This window comes from Oryx dammah, unplaced genomic scaffold (assembly GCF_014754425.2).
Source record: "Oryx dammah isolate SB20612 unplaced genomic scaffold, SCBI_Odam_1.1 HiC_scaffold_13, whole genome shotgun sequence".
Classification (NCBI taxonomy): domain Eukaryota; kingdom Metazoa; phylum Chordata; class Mammalia; order Artiodactyla; family Bovidae; genus Oryx; species Oryx dammah.
In genome coordinates, this window is record NW_024070197.1 from 17,176,783 (window position 1) to 17,199,312 (window position 22,530).

Below are 22,530 nucleotides of genomic sequence, written 5' to 3' on the forward strand. Positions count from 1 at the left end.
GGATTTCTTTGGAAGGACTGATGCTGAAGCTGAAACTCCAGTACTTTGGCCACCTCATGTGAAGAGCTGACACATTGGAAAAGACTCTGAGGCTGGGAGGGATTGGGGGCAGGAGGAGAAGGGGATGACCGAGGATGAGATGGCTGGATGGCATCACGGACTCGATGGATGTGAGTCTGAGTGAACTCTGGGAGACGGTGATGAACAGGGAGGCCTGGCATGCTGTGATTCATGGGGTCGCGAAGAGTTGGACACGACTGAGTGACTGAACTGAACTGAACTGATGGGACTTCCCTGGTGGTCCAGTGGCTAAAACTCTGAGTTCCCAATGCAGAAGGCCTGGGTTCGATCTTTGGTCAGGGAACTAAGGTCCCACATGTGGCAACTAAAGATTCTGCGTGCACAATAAAGATCAAAGGTTCTGCATGCTGCCATTAAGGCCAGGGGTAGCCAATAAGTAAATAAAGATAAATGTTAAAAGAAATATGTGGTGACCTTTGTACAACCATGACACCTGCAGTGACTAACCTTAACTAACAGAGTGAATTTGGGTAAGTGACTTAGCCATTCTGTACCTCAATTTTTCTTACCTGGAAAATGGGATACAAAGTCCTACAACTCACTGTTCGTAGTGAAGGTTAAATGAGTTAAAAAAGGTAAAGAGCTTATGACAATACTTGGCAGGTGTGTGTGTGTGTGTGTGTGTGCGTGTGCGTGTGCGTGCGCTTAGTCCCTCAGTCATGTCCGACTCTTTTTGACCCCATGGACTGTAGCCCACCAGGCTCCTCTGTCCATGGGGATTCTCCAGGCAAGAACACTGGAGGGGGTTGCCATTTCCTCCTCCAGGGGATCTACCTGGCCCAGGGACTGAACCTGCGTCTGTTACACTGGCAGACAGATTCTTTACCACTGCACCACTGGGGAAGCCCACTTGGCAGGGGAGGTATCAATAAAAGTAGGTAAATAAGTTATGCAAATGAGTTCTCATGCCTTGGGATAAAATTTCAGCAACAGAATCATACACAGATTGAAAAAAAACATGTTTAGCCTCAAATACTTTAGCTGGAAGTAAAGACAATGTTTTCTGGAAAACTAGGTTAGGTGACTCAGAAGTGTCTCTAACAATGACAAAGACATTTCCAAAATGCTCGGGGAGAGTTTGAATAGAGCAGCTTTCTTAAAAGCACATGGATAAAAGCATTAATTCTAAGTTAACATATTACTTAAAGCACGTGATTTTAAAAATGTATCTGTAACCAAATTAATAAATATAAGAAACCACGGAACTATTCTGTGTCCCCCAGTGTTTTATATATTTAGTTTACATATTTTTACGCAATGCACGTACATACAGTAAAAGCTTTCTTTGGATCTTATGGTGGGAAAAGGGGGGCTGCTGTTTGTTTTTGGCTGTCACCTGTCCAGGTATATATTTTTTTCAGCCATGCCACGGTGGCGTGTAGGATCTCAGTTTCCCGACCAGGGATCAAACCTGTGCCCCTGCAGTGGAAGCGTGGAGTCCCAACCACTGGACCAGCAGGGAAATCTGCCAGATATATTTTCTGAGTGCCTACTACATACCTTGTCCTGGGTGGGGCTCAGGTGGGTCTGCTGTCCCAGTACCCTTAGTCCAATGGGTTGACAGGAAAGAACTGAATCTCTAGCAAATGACTGTGATGTGCTCTGGATAGAGGCCAAGCAGGGGAAGAAGTGTGGGGTCCGTGGGACGGATGAGCCTGGTGTGGGGCTTGGAAGAGTTTCTTCAAGGATGGCAGGTCTGTGAGAGACCTGAGGGCTGGCATTATGGGTCTCCTCCAAATGATATGTTTAAGCCCAAATATCAGAATTTGGCCTGATGTGGAAATGGTGTTTTTCCAGAGGTAATCAAGGTAAAGTCAAAGTGTTACTCGCTCAGTCGTGTCTGACTTTTTGTTACTCCATGGACTGTGTTGCCTGCCAACTTCCCTGTCCATGGGATTCTTCAAGCATGAATAGTGGAGTGGGTTGCCATTCCCTTCTCTAGGGGATCTTTCTGACTCAGGGATCAAACCCAGGTCTCCTGCATTGAAGGCAGATTCTCAACCATCTGAGCCACCAGGGAAGCCCAATCAAGGTAAAATGGGGCAATTAAGAGCGACCCTAATCTAACGACTGGTGTCCTTATAAAGGGAGATGTGGACACAGAGACACACACCCGGATGTATCTACATGCCAAGAAGCCCCACCGATAGCTGAGGAATCAAGCAGAAGCCGGGAGAGAGGCGTGCTACAGACACTTGCTCTCCGCCCACAGAGGGAACCAACCCTGCTTCCACCCTGGCTCCAACCTCCAGCGCTCCGAGGAAAGACACTTGTGCTGTTGAGCCCCCGTCTGCAGTGCTTTGTTATGGCAGCCCCAGCAAACTCCAGGTGGGCAGGACAGGGCCGGTGGGTCAGGGGGCACCCAGGCAGAAGGGACAGCACATGTGCTGGGGAGGCCAGGGCGGCCGCTCCCATGGAGGAGCAGAGTGGGGCCAGCAGGGCTGGACCCTCTGGGACCCTGGAAAATGAGGGCCTTACCATATATTATGGGGTTACAGTGAGAATGGAGTGTGACGTGAGGCTCAGACATCCCACTCACTGATGGAGTGCCCACACAGTGTCAGGGGACACTGGTCTTGTGACCAAGATTGTCACCTGCTTTCCAGTGGAGGAACGGGCTGTGGAACGGAGACCAGGGGTGGAGTGACGGCAGTGGCGACGGAAGGCTGGGGAGACCCGAATGAGGAGGTGGCACCAGACCAAGCTCCAGAACCCCACCTTGGCCACAAGACGTGGAGGAAGAGCATTCCGGGAACTGGTGACAGCCACTGCAGAGGCCCTGAGGTCGGCCTGCGCGTGGTGGGACTCAAGACCGAGGAGCCGGCAGAGGCCGGATGGGTGGAGTGGAGCAAGCCTGGGGCAACGTGGGAGAGGAGGGCAGAGGGGTGACGGGCACGCTGTGTGGGGTCCAGGTGGGAGTCTGGGCAAAGCCCACGGTGCATTAGTGTCTGGTACGATATATGCACTCAGGAAAGGAGCGCCTTTGTCATTAGTCCTGGGAGCGGGGCAAGCCGCTGGAGGTTTTAGTCAGGGGAGGGGAGGATCAAAATCTAGTTTGCAGAGTGGCCCCCGGCTGTCAGCAAGCAGCGTGAAGTGGATTCTCAGCTTGCTCGATCGCCCACCTCTCCAGGGATCCTGTTTCTATCTCCTGACACCTCTCTCCTTATGAGCTCTGTGTCACCACACATCTGAACTGCCCGCTCCAGGTCACGAGAGAGGACGTTACAGAGAACAGGACGGGGTAGGGCAGGCCCCCCACCTGAAGAGGAGCCGTGGCTTTTTGGGTTCTGACCCAAGCTCCACCCCTTCCCAGCTGTGAGCCTCTGCCTCCTCAGTAAAACTGGGCAAATGACAGGTCTGCTTCATGGAGCACCGGGGACGGTGGCTGCAGCCATGAAATTAAAAGATGCCGGCTCCTTGGAAGAAAAGCTGTGACAAACCTAGACAGCATATTAAATAGCAAAGACATCACTTTGCAGACAAAGGTAAGTCTAGTCAAAAATCACTAGAAATGCCTTTTCAAGTAGTCATGTACGGATGTGAGAGTTGGACCATAAAGAAGGCTGAGAGCCAAAGAACGTGATGATGCTTTCCAACTGTTGTGCTGGAGAAGACTCTTGAGGGTCCCGTGGACTGCAAGGAGATCAAACCAGTCAATCCTAAAGGAAATCAACTCTGACTACCCACTGGAAGGACTGATGCTGAGGCTGAAACTCTGATACTTTGGCTGCCGGATGCAAACAGTCAACTCACTGGAAAAGACCCTGATGCTTGGAAAGATTGAGGGCGGGATGAGAAGGAGGTGACAGAGGATGCGATGGTTGGATGGCATGACCGACTCAATGGACATGAGTTCGAGCAGACTCCACGAGATGGTGAAGCCTGATGTGCTGCAGTCCATGGGGTCACAGAGTTGGAAATGAATGACTGATTGAACAACAACCCATAGAAGGGTTGTTGAGATGGGTTCAGTGAATCAATTCATGGACTAGAGCTCAGCACCCAAACTGGCATGTGGTGAGTACTGGATAAAGTTTCAGTATCATTGTACTCTTAACTTCAAAAATTGGCACTTCCCTAGTGGTCCAGTGGTTAAGACTCCACACTTTCAATGCAGGGGGCACGGGTTCGATCCTAGGTTGGGGAACTAAGATCCCATGTGCTGCGCAGTGCAGCCAAATTAAAAGAAATAAAACCTCCAAATTCAAAGAACCGGTTTTTAACTGACCACTCCTCTCTTCTTTTTGGTTTCAGAGCAAAATGCCCCAAATCAGCTGCCTCCTGTTCTGCCCTGGCTTCTCTCTGGCTTCCTCCAGTCACCTCTGGGAGGCTCAACCCTATGCTCCCTGACTGCTCCCAGTCGTCACCCTGGGCTCCCAGACCCCACATTCGTCTGGGTTCCTCCTTCACTGGCTCCTCCTCTTGTATGAACAGAGGGATCTCAGGCGGAGGCCTACATCCCCCTCCTCTCTAGCCTTTATGCTGACAATAGTCCCACTCTCTCCAGCATGACCTCTCCCCGGAGCTCCAGACTCCTTACCCGACCGCCTCCTCCGTGTCTACTGAACATCACAACAGAAATCCATCTGTGGGCTTCCCTGGTGGTCCGGTGGCTAAGAATCCGCCTGCCAATGCAGGGGACACTGGTTTGATCCCTGGTCTGGGAAGATCCCACATGCCTCAGGGTTACTGAGCCTGTACTCTACAGAGCCTGCAAGCTGCAGCGACTGCAGCCCATGTGCCACAGAGCCTGTGCTCCAGCAAGAGAGGCCCCCAAAACGAGAAGCCTGTGCACCGCAATGAGAGTAGCCCCTGCTCACCGCAACTGGAGAAAGCCCTCGTGCAGCAACCAAGACCCAGTGCAGCTAAAAAATAAAAAAGGGTAACCCGTCCAGGCCTGAGCTCTGGAGCTCCCCACTTGGAGGGAACCATGGTTTACAGTTCACTCTACAGTTCCACAGAGAGGCAATGGCACCCCACTCCAGTACTCTTGCCTGGAAAATCCCATGGATGGAGGAGCCTGGTAGGCTGCAGCCCATGGGGTCTCGAAGAGTCGGACATGACTGAGCAACTTCCCTTTCACTTTTCACTTTCATGCACTGGAGAAGGAAATGGCAACCCACTCCAGTGTTCTTGCCTGGAGAATCCCAGGGACAGGGGCGCCTGGTGGGCTGCCGTCTATGGGGTCGCACAGAGTCAGACATGACTGAAGCGACTTAGCTGCAGCAGCTACAGTTCCAACCCTGAGCCCACTCCCCACTCAGTTCCCATCTCAGCTCAAGGAGAGTCTGCCCATCCTCTAGGTTGAAAGACCTGGTATCACCTTTCACCTCGCTCTTTCTCTCACACCACATCCGATCTGCCAGCGGAACCTGCTAGCTCCCATTTCAGAGAATCTATCCCAAAGCTGCCTCCTTCTTCCTCCTCAGCCTCCATCCCACCCCAGGCCTCTTATGTCCTGCCTGGACCATCACACCAGCGCCCCCTGTCTCCTGGTCCCTTGCAGGCCATGCTCCACGTGCAGCCACAGGGGCCCGTGAATACCCAACTTAGGTCTGTCCCCCTCTGTTCCAGACCCTTCTGCGGTTCCCCCTGAATTACAGCAGACGCCCAGGCCCTTACCTGGGGCCCACAGAACCCTCCACGGCCTGTGCTCATTGCCTCTGACCTCATGTGCTCACATGGTCCGAGCCACACTGGCCTTCCCCTGCAGACCAAGCCCGCTCCTGCTGCAGGGTCTGTCAGTTGCTGTTCCCTCTGCCTGGAAGGGTTTTCATCCAGATGTGTCACAAGGCTCGCCACCATCCGACTCTGCACACTTTTCTTAGTCACCCTATTTGCTGTCTGTTTTCCCAACCAGCATGGCCCCCTGGAGGGCAGGGACCCTGTCGGTCTGTGCGTGGTTGTGTTCCCAGTGTATAGACTGGCATGGTGACTGACATATGAGGGAGCGAGGGGTCACCCTCCCCCCTGCCCCGAGATGCTAAGCTTGGCTCTGGGGGTGCCTCACCAGGTGCCCAGGCACTTACTTCTTTGGGTCAGTGAAGGGGAGTGGCCGTGGTGGGGGCTCGTCTGTCCTCTTCCACCCCGTGGGGTGCTTGTTGCGCATGGGCTGCTTGGAGAAGAAGGACTTGGGGACAGAGGTGGAGAGCTGGAAGGCGCTGGCCTGGGCCAGCTGTGAGGGCCGTGGGGTCTCAGTGCTGGCTGTCTTGTGAACCTGAACAGGGTAGCCGGCCCTGGAGCTCATATCACTGCAATGTAAAAATTAGAAAAGTAAAACAACTCTGTCCTACGTTTCGAAAAGTCAATCTGTTTTAAGTTTACTCTTGGGAAACAAAAAAAAAAGTTCATTCACACAGGAGAGATACTGTCGCGAAAATTCTAATACATAGATGTCTACGTGGAGAAAAGGTAATGCTGCCTTCACAGCCCCCATCCCCTCCCAGCGATGTCCTCCTAGCACAGTTGGTACCTCTATGGGTATCTAAAAAAGTCACCCTCTGTGGGTGGATGATTCCCTAAACACCTGGAGATTCCTTGTATCCTGAGCACAACCCACACAGCTGAAGGTGGGGGTCCCGCCGACCCATCTCTGGAGGTAACCATGGTTTACAGTTCACTGTATTTCTTTCTTAACCCTTTCCTATGGTTAAAACACATATGTTGGGAATTCCCTGGTGGTCCATGGTTAGGACTCACTTTCACTGCTGGGGCCCTGGGTTTGATCCCTGGCCAGGAACTAAATTCCCACAAGCAGCACAGCACAGCTTTAGAAAAAAAAAAAAGAAGAAAGAAAGAAAAAGAAAAACAGACAAAAAGAAAAATGTGTATACAACTGGAAAACAGGAACCTTTTTTTTGAAGGGTGTGATAATTATATTTTCATATAACTGAGACTGTGCTAATAAATTGTTCTGTAACTTATTTTTGTTAAACTTATGCCTTGCCACATAGCATCTTCACTCAAATATTTTTTGAGCACTAATACACGTCAGATACCACTCCAGCTGATCTAATCTAAACCCACAGCTCGATATTTCAAATGCTGGATTCCTGTGGAGTTAATGCTACAATGAACCTTATGTGGTTAATTAGGACCCAAGTCTTGGGGACCCAACTGCTGACCCCATTGAAGCAAGTCAGCTTTTAAAACTTCAAAATAAAATTCTAATTCCACATCAAGTAAGAGGTCTTTAAATGGGAAAATTAATGTCCTTGGAGTGCAAGTTAATAAAAACTTACTGAAGGTCAATTTAGCAAAATTAAAGGGTGGGACTTTTGACTATGGATGAATGAGAAGACTGGCAAATTCTCTCCCCACCAAGCACAAAATCAACAAAAACAACCATTTCAGCACTCTGGAAATTAACCGAGGACATGCAACAATCCAAGTATTGTTTATTTTCTTGAAAAACTGAACTTCAGGGTAAGAACAGAGGAAATCTGATGTTTTAGCCTGGGGCTCCTCCCATCCCCCTGCCCAGCTCAATGAACAAGCAAGTTCTGCCACTGCAGAACCTCACTGAGGGTTCTAGAAGGAGAAGAGAAAGAGGGGCAGAAGAAAGGTTTGAAGGAATAATGGCTAAAAGCTTCTAAAACTGGATAAAAAAACATTCATCTACACATCTAAGAAACTCAACAAATCCCCACCAGGATAAACACAAAGACTTCATCCAGAAAAACGAGTGAAAGTCAAGCACTAAGATAAAACCTCTGAAAGCACCAAGAGAAAAAGATTCATCATATACAGAGGAAATCAATACAATCAACTGCTGACCTGTCATTTGAACCAATGGAAGTGTGTGTTATTTGCTCAGTCGTGCCCCACTCTTTGCGACCCCATGGACTGCAGCCCACCAGGCTCCTATGTTCATGAGATTTTCCAGGCAAGGGTACTGGAGTGGGTTGCCAAGAATGGGGTGGTATTTTCAAGGTGCTGAGAGGAAAAAACCATCAACCAAGACTTCTATGTCCAGCAAAACTATCCTTCATAGATGAAGGCAGAATAAAGATGTCCCCAGATAAACAGACTCAGAGAATTCATTGCTAGCACATCTGCCTAATAAGTAAAAATTCCTTGGGCTGAAAGGAAATGACTGCAGGTGATGACCTGAATTCACATGGAGAAGTGAAGGGTCCAAGATGGTAAGAATAGGTTAAAATAAAAGACTTCATAGAGTATTTTGGAGAAGGAAATGGCAACTACTCACTCCAGTATTCTTGCATGGAAAATCCCATGGACAGAGGAGCCTGGTGGGCTACAGACATGGAGTCACAAAGAGTTGGACACAACTGAACAGCAACATAGAATATTTAGGTTTTCTTATTTCTTCTCTAACTTCCAAAGTTACATGTAAGATTGTATAAGGCAATAATAACACTATATTGTCTGGTTTATAACATATATGGATGTAGAATGTATGACAGTAACAGCAAAAAGGAGAGGGAAAGGAATGGGGCTTTGCTGGAGGAAAGTTTCTATATTTTGTTGGTATGCAGTTAACACTAATCTGAAGTACGCTGATAAGATGCATACTATAATTAAAGTTAAGAAGAATCCAAATGGTGTACTGAAACTAATTCAACACAAAAGGCAAAAGTAAAGGAAGAACAAAGGAGAAAGATAGTAAACATAGAAAATAAAGCACAAAACGGCGAATGCAAATCTAATTATCATCAGTAACGTCATTAAATGTGAATACTGAAACATCCCAATCCTAAGGCAGACTGTCAGGATGGATTTTAAAATGCAAGCTCTGACTGACTTATATAGACGTTCTATAATTTAGCAACATCTGTTAACAGGTCCAAGGTTGTGAGCTGGTGAGGGGGTTGTCCAGGGAGTCACGGAGCATGTAACATCAGGATCGGACTCTATCTGGGGAGGTCACAGGGGCTTCCCCAAGGAGGAGACCGTGTCTGAGCTGAACTGAGAGATGTGAGTAGTGTCAGTCTAGCATCTGATCTCCCAGAAATCCACGCCACAGAAAAGCCTGCACAAGGACATGCAGGCACATACAAGGATGGTCACTGCAATGCTGTGTGTAAACAAGAAAAAGCTGGACATGGCCTGAATTCTTAGATCAGTCCAAGCATATCCATAGGATCAAAAACTATGCAGCTAGTGTGAAGAATGAGGTCAACTCCTGTTTATGGATGAAGACAGATGCCTGAGCTACAGGAAGTGAAAATGAGGCATCATGCAAAGGATGCTTTTTCTTTTTTAAAATGTACATATGTTGTCAAATGTTTATTGGGCTTTTTTGTGGGGGGGTGTCTTTTTTTTTTTTTTTTATGAAAAGGAAATGTATAGTTTTTTCCCCAACTGTGGGCCATGAAATCAATTTACTAGATCTTGACTGTTATTTGGGGTAGAGGTGAGGAGAAACAGACTGGAATAAAAGCCTCAGTGTGCCTCATATGAGGTAAGGGTGAGTGGTTTCGTGAAACTTTACTGAGGATGTCCACCCTGGGGTGTAATGTAAAATGCTTTCCCTGTTTTGCGTAACTGTCAAAATATGTTTGATAGACCTGGGTTGGTACAGATTTGGAGAAAAGTCTCTGGAGGAGTGCACACTGATTATCTCTGGAGGCAGTAATGATGGGGGGGGGGCGGCGCGGGCGCATAAAACCACATACACAGCACAGGGTAGAAGTCAAAGTGCTGTCTGACAGCTCAGTCTCCTCCTTTGAGGCAACCTTGACTTTCCCCCTTTCTTCTTCTTCATCAGAGAGCCCAGTGTGTGTAGCCTCCCAATTTTCCTTTCTAACATAAATGGCAGCCTATCATGAGCTTGCTCTGCACCTGGCTTTCACCTTAACACGATGCCCTGGAGCTCTCTCCATGTCAATCCACTCAAAACCCTTTCCCCTTCAATGGCTGCAGGTGGTCCACTCTATGAATATATCCTAACTGGTTTTAACCCTAACTTTTATATTTCTACAGTACATATTTCTCTACCCTGTCATCAGCTTTTACGAGCTGGAAAGAAAAACAAGAGATGATAAAGAAAAAAAAGGAAGATCGGGTCCAGTGGTTAAGAATCTGCCCCCTAGTGCAGGGGACGCAGGTTTGATCCCCGGTTGGGGAGCTAAGATCTCACATGCCACAGGGCAACTAAGCCCACGCTCTGCACCGAGAAGCCCACATGCCACAACGAGAGAGCCCCTGCCCCATGTCACAACTGGAGAACGCCCGTGTGCCGCAACAAAGACCCAGCATGGCCAAAACAAATAGTAATAAAGCAAGAGGAAAAGAAGAACACCCTGTTCTCTGTGTCTGCCAGCTGGCTCCATCCATTGCCCCATTTGGGATGGGCTTGCCCCCTCAGCCTGTGGCAGGCACTGGGAGTCATCCTATTCCCCGTCACCTTGTAAACGAAGGCTGGTTTTACTCAGCCTCAAGGAAGGTGACCTGGCACCCAGCACAGGACACAATCCCGAATGTTGGATGCCAGCTGTCTGGGACGGGTCAGGGGTAGGTCTGTGATCTACTTGTGGACAATGAAGCATTAGGTGTGTGTGTGGACCGTCTGGTAGGTGGCTTCTGGGGAAGGTTTCTTCACTGGAAAACTAACAAAGACCACTTGTAGTTAACGTCACCTCTTCTTCCACTTGACATGGTGACTACCTGGACAGTCACTTTGAGACTGTGAGGGGAGCCAGTGTGCAGGCCGATGGAGACAGAACAAAGAAAGGGAAAGAACCTGAGTCCTTGAGTCAGTAAATTCCCCAATCATGGGGCCCTCCCTAGTGTGGGACTTCATGTTCTCAGAGGTAACAGACTTCCTCCAATTGAGCTGGGACTTGTTGTTTGGAGCCAAAGGCATTCCCACGACTATCCCTGCTTTCAACCTCTACCAGCCTCAGGCATGAACGGATGCCCCCCACACTCAGCAGGGCCACAAAGAACTATTCTGAATATGCTGTGCATCTCGACCTGGCCCGCTCAGACGGGCGTCCCTTCTCACTCCCCCTTGGACCATGAGCTGTGCCAGATGCCAAGTACAGGGTGGAGTTCTTATCCCACCTGTCAATCAACAGAGTGAATACACCTTTTTTCTGAAGCACCTGCAAGGCCAGGTGCCCTCCCCGAGCCTCAGCTTGAAAAACGAGGCATGAGCGCTGCCGGAGAACATGCTGAGAACATAGACCATGCTGCTTACTTGACCTGGGGTCCAATCCCAGCCCCAACTGACATGCTGTAATCTTTGCTGGAGCCCCTTCCCCTCAATGAGCCTCAGTTTCCTCCTCTGAGAATTGAGGCAACGACACACTTGCCTCACGAGATCACATCTGCACAAAGTGCTCAGGGTAGGCCTGGGCACTGGAATGTGCTCTTGGAGCTGCAGATACACAGGGATGTGGTGTGTCCAGGGGCTAAATGCCCAGGCTCCAGGCTCTCCCAGGGCTGAGGAGGGGGCATTCTGCTCTGTACTCTCACCCCACCTTCCCCCAGAGAGGCTGGGCATTTACCTGTGCTGTATCTCAGGGGGAAGAGTTAAGATTTTGTTGGAGTGAAAACAGAAAAACTGTAGGCTGAATGAAGAAACTGCACAGCCGCCTGGGAGTGCGCCATGCTCTGGTTTGTTCATCCCTGGGGAGGCTGATGGGTGACCCCGGGCGGGCAATAGGCACAAAGGGAGCTGCGCCCCTGCATTTTTTGGTTGCACTGGGTCTTTGTTGCTGTGCATAGGTTTTCTCTAATTTCGGTGAGTGTGGGCTACTCTCTAGTTGCGGGGGCTTCTCTTGTTGTAGAGCACGGGCTCTAGAGTGCTTGGGTTTCAGTGCTTGAAGCTCACAGGCTCTAGTGTGGGGGCTCAGTAGCTGTGGAGCCTGAGCTTAGTTGCCCCACAGCACGTGGAATCCTTCCAGACCAGGGACAGAACCTTCGTCCCCCGCATTGGCAGGTGGACTCTTAACCACCAGATCACGGGGGAAGTCCTGCCTTTGGCTTTGGGAGGAAGAGCACTGACGGAGCAGGTGGTAGTGAGGGCAGTGGCCAGTGCTTAGCCCGTGCACACAGCGAGGCCCTGCTCCAAGCATCTTGGAGGCGTCACTTCATTCAGTTGCCCCAGCAACACATAGGCAGGAAATACCACTCCCCCTATGTTCCAAGTGGGGAAATCGAGGCCCAGAGAGATTTTAAAATAACGCCCCAAATTACACAACTGGTTGAGGACAGCACCAGGATACAAAGCCAGGCAGTCTGGCTCAAGAGACGTTCTGTTTAACCACCAACCTGTACTTTTGATGATAGCGGTAGTCATGACAAATACATACCACATGAGAACCGAACCCAGCAGCAGCTGATGTATTCGGACCAGCTATGTCTCAGGCCCCGTGCTGGCTGCTTCAAACCCATGGTGTGGCTGTATCCTCGCAGCCTTGGACCACAGAGTCTATCTTTACCTCCATTTTACAGATGAGGAAACTGAGCCTCAGAGAAACTAAGGAGCCTGGAGGAGACCATGCAGCTGGTTAGTGGTGGAGTTGTGACCTGGACACAGGCAGTCAGAGGCCAGAGCCTGGGATATGCTGCTCACCAGATACCCCCAAGGGGGCCTCTGTGCGGCCTTTTCTGCCTGGTGTCCGGCAGGGGCTTGAGAGCTGAATCATTGTCTGCACATGGCTAGAATTATCAGGCTCAGTGTAGGAGCCACACGTGGCAACGTTCTGCCTTCAGCCTTGGAGCAAAACTATCAGGTCTTTAGAAAGTGGAAGGAGTGACAATATGGGGCAACAACTCCATGGCACAAAATCAACGGGGACTCCCAACTGCCACCAGCCACCTCCACCCTGCCTCCAACCACGGTGCCTAGGTATCCCCACAGTGGCCTCCTCCTGCCCTCACCCCAAACCCAGCCAGAGGGTGAGAGCCATCACCACTCTCCTCAGCTCAGGGTCAGAGTCCTCCCCGGTCCACAGAGCCCCACACCATCTGGGCTGACCCCTCTCTGCCCTCAGCAACTCCCAAACCCCTGTCACTCATTCTGCTCTGGTCACATGGACACTGTTCCTCAAACACACCAGACACACTTCCACCTCAGGGCCTTTGCACTCCCCTTGCCCCGCCCCATGATTTCTGCTTGGTATCCTCCTTCCCTGGAGTTTCTGGAGATGGCCTGAGTTCCTCTTCCCAAGCTGACAGTGACTCTCCGAGTAGGTGTCTCCCCTTGACCCTGGCTTCCCAGCCTACACGGGCGGGGTGGGACCCAGTGGACCCTGAGGGCCTCATGTTACCTTTCAGGGCTGTGCCCCCAGGAGGGGATCCTGGAGACAAGGGCCCTGCCTGCGGAAGCAGGGCTGCGGGCTTCCTGCCTGCCTGTCCACCTGGGAATGCCTGGCTGTGTCAGCTCCACGTGGAGCCGAGAGCCTCTTATTGCCACGCATCGCCTCTAAACAGCGCGGACAAATTGCTCTGGAAACCCAGGGGGCTCTGGAGGGTGTGCTGCCTTGAGAGAGGGCGGGGGGCCAGGTGGCTGCCCGCCTGGGATCGCTCAGCCCACTGCCGTGCCCGCAGCAGGCACTGGCGCCTGGCCCCGTGCCTGGAAGCCGGGCTCCCATGACGAATGTCTGGGGGCAGAGTCTGTGAAGTCACTGGAATCATCCACGGGCACAAGCTGCTACAGGCTGCAGCGGTTTCCACGGGAGGGCTGGAGCGCGCGGAGGGAGTGGGTGGGGGGTTTGGGCATGGCGGAGCCTTTCCCTTCCCTGGCAGTCAGTCAGTCCTTGAGTTGTGCTGGCAAACTCAATCCCTACTACCCCTGAGACAGCCCACGTTCCCCTGAGGAGCCCACAGTGATCTTAAAACACAAGTCAGATTATGTTCTGTGACTCCCATGTCTCTCAGAACCGAAGCCCAGCATCTGACCGTGGTTGGTAAGCCTGCCTGAGCTGGGTCCCTGCCCACCGTGCAAATCAGACCTCCTGCCATTCTCCCATTCGGCCTGTCTGCCCAGCAGAGCATCTCCAGAACACCGCAAATGAGTTTACCTTCAGGGACTCGGCATCTGCTATTTCTGCTGCCTGGATGCATCCTGTGAAATATTACCTCCTCCAAGAAGCCTTCCGGGACCTCTGCCTAGCTGGGTTTTCTTCCCAGACCTTATCTCCACCTGGCATATTAACAGCACATGGCTGCTCAGCTGTCTGTCTGCCTCGCTTTCTCTCCAGGAAAGTGTCAGTTCCACAAAAGAGGGACTCAACTTTGTCCACTGTGTTTGGAACGGTACCTGGCACACAGTAGGTGCTTTAGGGTCAGTAAACGTAAGAACAGGGATTTCCCCTGTGGTTCAGTGGTAAAGAATCTGCCTGACAATGCAGGAAACACAGGTTCTATCTCTGGGTCAGGAAGATCCCCTGGAGAAGGAAATGGCAACCCACTCCAATATTCTTGCCTGGAGAATCCCATGGACAGAGAAGCCTGGTGGGCTATAGTCCACAGGGTTGCAAAGAGTCAGATATGACTCAGAGGCTAAACAACAATAAACGTAAGAATAACACTCCTGGGGACTTCCCTGGTGGTCCAGTGGTTGAGAATCTGCTTTCCAATGCAGGGGACGAGTTTGATCCCTGGCTGGGAACTAACATACCACATGGCGTGGGGCAACTAAGCCCACGTGCCACAGCTACTGAGTCCATGTGCTCTAGAGCCCATGTGCCACAACTAGAGAGTCCGTGCACCACAACTAGAGAAACCCCGCGAGCTATAACAAAGAGCCTGCATGCCGCAGTGAAGACCCAGCACGGCATTCCTCTCGGGACTGCTTGGCCCCAGTCGCCTCTATTCTCTCACGAATCTCAAGAACCCCGTCTGCAGTAGCCTCCTGACACGAGCAGTCACCAGCACTGTCCCGGACCTTTGTCGCCTCCCTTCTTACGTCCTGGCAGTACCACTGCTGACACAGCCACAGCTGCTCTGCCCTCTGGTCCAGGCCCCCTTCCTCCCTTCTCACTGATGTCTCAGCCTCAGACCCATCCCTGACACTTCTCCTCCAATCCTGCCTCCAGCACCATCTTTCAAAACATCTATTTGCCTGTATCATCCTTTCTGCTGAAACACTTCCTTGCTGCCCACAGTTCTTCAGACTAAGTCCAAACTGTGCTGTGGCTGACAGGGCCTTGCGTGGTCTGGCTCCTGCCAAGCTCCTCAACTTCCCATGAGCTGCCCTCCCAATTTCCATCCTTGAGCCAAGGGGCCTGTGACCTGCCGGCACCCACCCTCCTCCCCACCCCAGGGCCTTTGCACTTGCTATTTCTGCTCATAGGGACACTTTCTCCATATATCATCTTTCCATTTTCTTTTAAAAAAATTTGTAAAATAGCCCACATATAGCAAAGTGTACAAAACATATATGTACAATTTAACAGTTACGAAGCAAACACCCACGTAACAGCATCAAGATGAAATCATCAGTTCCCCAGAAACCACTTTACCTGCTCCTTCCCCCTTAACCCTCTGGTCCTTGGTAGAAATGACTCCTCCTCAGGGAGATTATCCCTTCCTGCTACCCCCCATCCCGTTAGATCAGACAGCCCTCCAGCCATACACCACATCCCCTCAGATCCCAGGAGGTTTGCCCTGCAGGCACTCCCCTAGCATAATTCACTCATTGCTTTTGTAATTATTTGCCTGCTGTCTCCCCCAGCACCCTGTCTGTTCCAGGAGAGCGAGGGAACCTGTTTGAGGCAGAGAGCTGTGCATACACTTGGCGCCTGCTACATAAATGAGCAAGAAGTGCTGGGCTACAAAGGCCCCAGAAGGAGACACAAGGGCAGCCACAGAGTGCTCGTGCCTGCCTGCGGGGAGCCGACTGGGCAGCAGGGTGTCGTTCTGGCCCCGCCCCAGGGAATGGACCTATGTCAGCAGAAGCACAGAGCTGCCCCAAGCGAGGGGCAGTGTGCGGCCAGCAGCAGTCAGAGGCACATGTGGGCCCCTTGAGCACAGCTGCTTAGGGACCCGCTGGGAAGAGGTGGGAGGGCCAGCGGGGCGAATGGGACCACACACCCTCTCTGTCTGGAACACTCCACCCTCCTCCTTCCCAGGAGCTCAGCCTCTTTTCTCCAGGGAAGCTCCCCCCACACTGGGTCCGGCCCCTCCTCTGGGCTGCCACACCCCGAGGGCTTCCCTCACCTGGCCCTGGCCACTATGGGCTGTCACTGGAGGCGGATCTGTCACCCACACTGACTGTGAACACTAAGGGCTCTGTCCCTAAATAGATGCTGATGCTCAGGTTGTCAGGACAGTCAGGCTTTGAGTTTGTGACAGCCTCAGGGCTAGGAGAAGGCAATGGCACCCCACTCCAGTACTCTTGCCTGGAAAATCCCATGGATGGAGGAGCCTGGTGGGCTGCAGTCCAAGGGGTCGCGAAGAGTCGGGCACGACTGAGAGACTTCACTCTCACTTTTCACTTTCATGCATTGGAGAAGGAAATGGCAACCCACTCCAGCATTCTTGCCTGGAGAATCCCAGGGACGGGGGAGCCTGTGGGCTGCCATCTATGGGGTCGCACAGAGTCTGACACGACTGAAGTGACTTAGCAGCAGCAGCAGCAGCAGCAGGGCTTTAGGGACAGTCAGGGCCTCAGGTGGACTTCCCAGGCGTCTCAGTGGTAAAGAATCTGCCTGCCAATGCAGGAGACGTGGGTTCAATCCCTGGGTTGGGAAGATCCCCTGAAGAAGCGAATGGCTAGCTACTTCAGTATTCCTGCCTGGAGAATCCCATGGATAGAGGAGCCTGGTGAACTATAGTCCACGGGGTTGCAGAGAGTTGGATACGACTTAGCAATTGAGCACGCACTCAGGGTCTTAGTTAGGGACAGAATGAGGGCCTTGGTTAGGGACAGCTTCAGGCTATTAGTGAGAGGGTCAAGCTTTAACTAGGGACAGTTTGGGACATTAGTTAGAAATAGCTCAGGTCCTTAGTTAGGGACAGTGTCAGGACCTTAATGACAGCATCAGGGTCTCAGCTAGGGACACTGACACGGCCTTAGTTAGGGACAGTGACTAGGCCCCCATTGTACAGATGAGGAAACTGAGGCCCAGAGAGGTTCAGTCATTTGTCCAAGGCCACACAGCCAAGACAAGGCAGAGGCAGGGCTCAAACCCGGGTGGGCTGACTCTGGAGTCCACACTCTCATCGACTATGAATATGTTTATTTCTTTAAATCAATTTATTTAATTTTCCTTAACCTGTCCAAGGCAGTATCTGTAAAATCAGGGGATGGGTTGATAACACTTTTCCTAATATCCATTTAAAATAAAACATTTTCCTCCTCGCACCACCCAAATTACCTTGAGCACCCCATTTTGGAAAAGGCTGCTCCACACTAAAGCCTGGTTGCCTAGGAGAAAACTTCAGGAAGCAGCTTTAATGAGTAGATAAGAATGATTTGCAATTAGCATCAATTGTCTGCATGCAAATTAAAGCTCCCAACCACAGGGCCCTCTTTGGAAGCGGTGCCTCTCCCATTTTACCCCCTTCTTTTCTGGGTTCAGCAAATCTTTCTCTCAGACACAGGGTAATTTTATACCCACTCCTCCTGCCTCAGCCACGGTCTACTCCCCAGCACCGCTGCTTTTATAGCACACATTCCAAAACCCTTCAGCTACCCAGCTTTACTACTTCAGGCCTGTGCCCAGCAGGGGAGACTCGGGCACCCCACGGCAGTGAGTCCCTCTTGGGGGGTGCCCTTAGACGTGTCTCAGTGATGACCTGATTCTAGTCTGTCTCCCTCAGTGGATGGTGGGTGAGGGGAGGGCAAGGCGTCTCATCTGAATTTGCGTGTTCCTTCTCTTCAGCTCTCAGCCTAGAACCTGGGACAAAACAAGTCCCTGAGAGATATTTGTGAATGAAATGAATGGGCAGATTAATGAATGAAAGAGCTGTTCAGAAGAGCCTGTGAGCGCAAATGATTCAGGTCTATTTATCTAAGGACTTCCCCGGTAGTCCAGTGATTACGACTGCCTTGCAGTGCAGGAGACGTGGACCCCTGGTCTGGGAACTAAGATCCCACATGTTGAAGAGCCACTAAGCCTGTGCGCCTCTACTACTGAGCGCATATGCCTCAACCGGAGGGCTCAAGCACCCTGGAGCCTGAGGACCTCAACGAAAGATATTGTGTGCTGTGACCGAGACCTGACACAGTCAGTAAGTGAAAAAAAAAAAAAGAGAGATCTGTCTAGTGAGGCAGACTGTGACAGAGACTTATGTCTCTGTGAGACCCTTCCTCTCCACACTCACCTTTCTCCTGGCTCCTGACTCCAGGAGGGCTGAGGCTAGGGTGAGGGACAGCATTGCCACGCGAGCACCCCCAAACACGGCAGTTTCCAAACTGGTCAGTGTCAGGAGCCCCTTGGTCTTCGAATCCAGTTATACTTAAATCTCTAAGCTCTAGGACCCTCACACTATGGTATATTTTTCTTTCCAGCCAACGCCAATCTCTCAAATACTGGCTTTTGAGCGACAAGCAGCAGAACCCGAGTCTGGTAAGACCACTCACTGCGAGGTCATGCAATCCTTGAAGGAGGTAGCGAGCAGCACTCACACATTCTGAATGGACTAGACTGGACTAAAGGGCTTTGCACCATCACACTAAGAATTTCGAGGGAGATTTTTGCTCTACCTTTTTAAAAACCATTTTTTTTTTGACCATGTCTGTGGCGCAAGGGATCTAGTTCCCTGACCCGTGCCCCTTGCATTTGAAGCAGTCTTAACCACTAGACCACCAGTGAAGTACTGCTTCACCTTTGAAAAAAACCCAGACATTTCTACACAGACCAAGACCCAGGGCCACTGGCGGCTGTGGTCAAGGAGGCCCAAGGCAACTGCCAGGTGTGTGTGTTTTGTGTGGAGAGAGGCTCAGGTCTGGGCACTGGCCAAGGTGTCAGGAAGCCAAGGGAGATGAAGATCCCTAAGGCGGGCCTGGCCCCTGCTCGGGTGCGGTCAGCGGAGGGAAGGGAGGCGTCCACACTGTGGACCTGGGAAGGTGGACCCACACTTAGGGGTCCACACTGGGGGCTGCAGCACTGTACTCATCGCCCGGGGCTGCAGACCTCACAGGGCCCCTGGATCAGGCTGAGTCCTGTGATGGCAGGATGACTGTTACGGGAGGCACTTCGTGGCTTCCATCAGATTCTCAAAGTGTATGCAGTGCACGGGCTTCCCAGGTGGCGCCAGTGGTACAGCACCTGCCTGCCAATGCAGGAGACTTAAGAGACACAAGTTGGATCCCTGGGTCAGGGAGAGCCCCTGGAGGAGGGCAGGGCAACCCACTCCAGTATTCTTGCCTGGAGAATCTCATGGACAGAGGAGCCTGGCGGGCTACAGTCCACGGGGTCACAGAGAGTCAGGCACCACTGAAGCTACTGAGCACACACGCACGCCCACGCAGTGTAGACTCCAGGCTGTTGGTTAGTCAGTGCCTGCTCATTCTCACCTATTCCCGTCTGCCTCTCTACCAGTGGTTCTCAAAGCACGGTCTGGGGACCAACAGCATCAGCACCGACACAGAACCCTGTACAAATGCACATTCTCAGGCCCTGCCCAGTAGGTTAGGGGAATGTGTGTTGAACAGCCCTCCAGTGGAGACCATCTGGGGTCCATACTGCCCTTTACTATGGAGGCTGGAAGGCTAGGCCAAGATTCCCCAGACTTCCTTGCAGCTAACATGGCCAGGTGACATTGCCTGTGAAAGGGGTTTTGGGAAAGCTTTTGCTTTGTCCACAGTCAGGGAGCAACAAGGATGCTGCCATCTTCCCTCTGTTCTCTGCCCTCAGGCCTCTCAGGGGCACCACAGCCATCTGGAGACCAGGAAGTCTCAGCCAGTGTGAGGACGACGATGGAGCAGGAAGACACAGGGTGCCAGGCCTCAAGGCCCTCCCTGAGCTGCTGCTGTACCAGCCCAGCTCTGCCCTCCCTGGACTTCCCAATGGGGAACTGTTAAATCTCTATTTGCTCAAGCCTCTGTGGGTCTGGTTTTCTATTACCTTCAGCCAAATGCACTCCTAATAGAAAGAGTGTGTGACTCCCAGTAGGCATAAAAACTACTGGTATTGGGAAAGAGAAAAAGGAAAGAGACTGAGGGTCAGAGTGAACCAGAGACAGACAGTCAGGGATTTTCCTTCCTCTACTGAGATCCTTAAAGGCCAGTGGCTGGGTAGCCAGGGGTGGTCCATGGTATCCCAGATCTGTAAGCAAACGAATGTATGAGCACACCCATCTGTGAGCATATTTCTGGGGAGGGAGCGCCACCATCAGGACCGTAGGGGATGTGGAAGGTGGTCAGAACCCCTGAAGAACCGGGGCTAGATTCGGAGCCTTACCTGGACTGCCTGGATGGGTCGCGGCTGCCCCCGGCCAGGCCTGTTGGGGTGCTGGAGCCTGAGGAGTACAGCTTCGGTCGGTAGCCCTTGTTCTGTCCAGTGATGCCCGGGGCAGGCGAGACCTCCCGCCGCCGGTCTGCTTGGTGAGACCGCCCGGTGGCCTCGCGCCCACCCCCGCAGAGGCCCATGCTTCCCGGGGGCTTGTGCGGCTTGGCCGGTCGAGGTGTCTTGGCCAGAGCCACGCAGCCGGGGCTGGAGGTGTAGAGGGTGGTATCGATGCCACTGTCGCTAGAGCCGCCCTTGGAGAGAGGGTCTTGCTCTGGCTCCAGGGGGTCCAGGGGGTCGAACCAACGGTCATCGCTGTGGCTGCTCGAAGCATTGCTGGAGAGGGTATTGCTGCTGGAATGACTGGAGTACTGGGGCTCCCCCTGGAAGGCAGAACTGTGTCATCATTCCTAGACCCCAGGTTGGAGGCAACCTACCCTCCCACTGGGGTTTGCCTCACAGCTGAGCGTGAACCCTGGAGCTAGACAGCTTTGAACTCTGGCTCTCCTCAGGCCACCGATTGAACTTCCCTGTGCCTCAGTTTCTATATCTATGAAATGGGCTGACAATAACCCTGCTCCATGGGGTGGCTCAGAGGGATAAACGACACTGCTTATGTAACGTGCTGCCAGCACTAAGCTCAGTGTGTTTGGAGCTGAGCTCCTGGCCTTCCCTCCTGAATTCGCCTCTTCCTTGTCTCCTAAGGGCACCTCCGTTGTTTCGGCTGTCCTTACCCAAGAGCTGTGGAGGCACTCTGGACTTTGGTTTTGCGTTCACACCCATATCTAGTCCAACAGCAAATCTTGTTGCCTGTGTCTTCAAAACAGATCCAAACCTGACAGCTTGCCTCCCTTTAAGACTCCACCCTGGTCCTGTCTGCCACTGCTTCCCACTGGACCATGGCAGCAGCCTCCTCCTGTCTCCCTCCTCCTGTCTGTCTTTCCTCATCCTCGGACCCCAAGCTGTGCCCTACATGCAGCCAGGGACAGGCTGTGAACACTCATGTCCATTCACGTCTGTTCCCTGCTCAGAACCCTCCTTCTCACTAGGGAAAAGCCAGAGTCCTCCCCATGGCCCTTGGGGCCCTGCATGATCTGGCTCCGGGTTCCAGTCTCTAACTTCATCTCCTTCCTCTCTCTGGATCACTCCGTTCCAGCCACAGTGACCTCCTCGCTGCTCTGAGCACGCCAGGCGCACTGTTCTCTCAGGGCCTTTGCACTTGCTGTTTCCTCTGCTTGCAATGCACTTCCCTCAGATGATTTTCCTGGGTTGCCTCTTACTTCATTCAAGGTTTTGTTTACAGGTCACCTCCTCGAAGGCCTTCTCTGACCACCTCATCCTAAAGCAGCTGTGCCTGACCTTCTCTTTTCCCTTAACTGGACTTTTTCTTTTGCAGTAAGCATCAGTTCTCACCATTATATAATGAATCTGTTTCTCTGCTGACTGCTTGTTGCCCACATTGGAAAGTCAGCCTTGTGAGCACAGGGGCTCACCTATCCTCTTCATCCCTGGGGTCCCAGTACCTGGACAATGGTACATGCTCATCATTCACTCACTGAATGAATGGATGTGAAGAGCCTGCCAAGTTCTCAGTCTCTTCCTGGGCACACAGGACTACATCCCCCAGCTCCCCTTGCAGTGATGTGTGGTCACGTGACAGCATCCTGGCCAATGTAACACTACAGGTGGATGTCACTTATGCCATTTGTCTAGGTCTGAGCCACAAAACGTCCTCTCTCCCTCCACTGCTGGAAAGAGGCAGGGGCCCGGTAGAGGGCTCTAGTACCCTGAGGCTACAAGAGGGAGGGAGCCTGGGTTCCTGAATCCTGCAGAAAGCTGCTTGCTGAACACCCACACTGAATTGCTACATTAGAGGGGAATAAACTTCTGTTATGTGAGGTCACTGGGATCTGGGAACTGTCTGTTATGGCAGTTTGTTGTTCAGTCACTCGGTCGCGTCTGACTCTCATGACCCTGTGGACTGTAGCCTCTCGGCCTCCTCTGTTCATGGGACTTTCCAGATAATATTGGAGTGGGGTGCCACTTCCTCCTCCAGGGGATCTTCCCAACCCAGGGACTG

The 22,530-nt window shown here is 51.9% G+C and overlaps 1 protein-coding gene across 4 annotated transcripts in view; it reads right to left on the minus strand.

Moving 5' to 3' along the window:
• The window catches only part of SIPA1L3 (signal induced proliferation associated 1 like 3), a 251,978-nt gene that overhangs the window by 23,227 nt on the left and 206,221 nt on the right, over positions 1-22,530 (minus strand). For all 4 annotated transcript variants that reach the window (XM_040252892.1, XM_040252889.1, XM_040252890.1 and 1 more), the window contains exons 15-16: positions 20,406-20,833; positions 6,111-6,332 (exon numbers count right to left, since the gene is read on the minus strand). In XM_040252892.1, the coding sequence (XP_040108826.1) occupies positions 6,111-6,332; positions 20,406-20,833 (650 nt within the window). The remainder of the gene's footprint in view (positions 1-6,110; positions 6,333-20,405; positions 20,834-22,530) is intronic.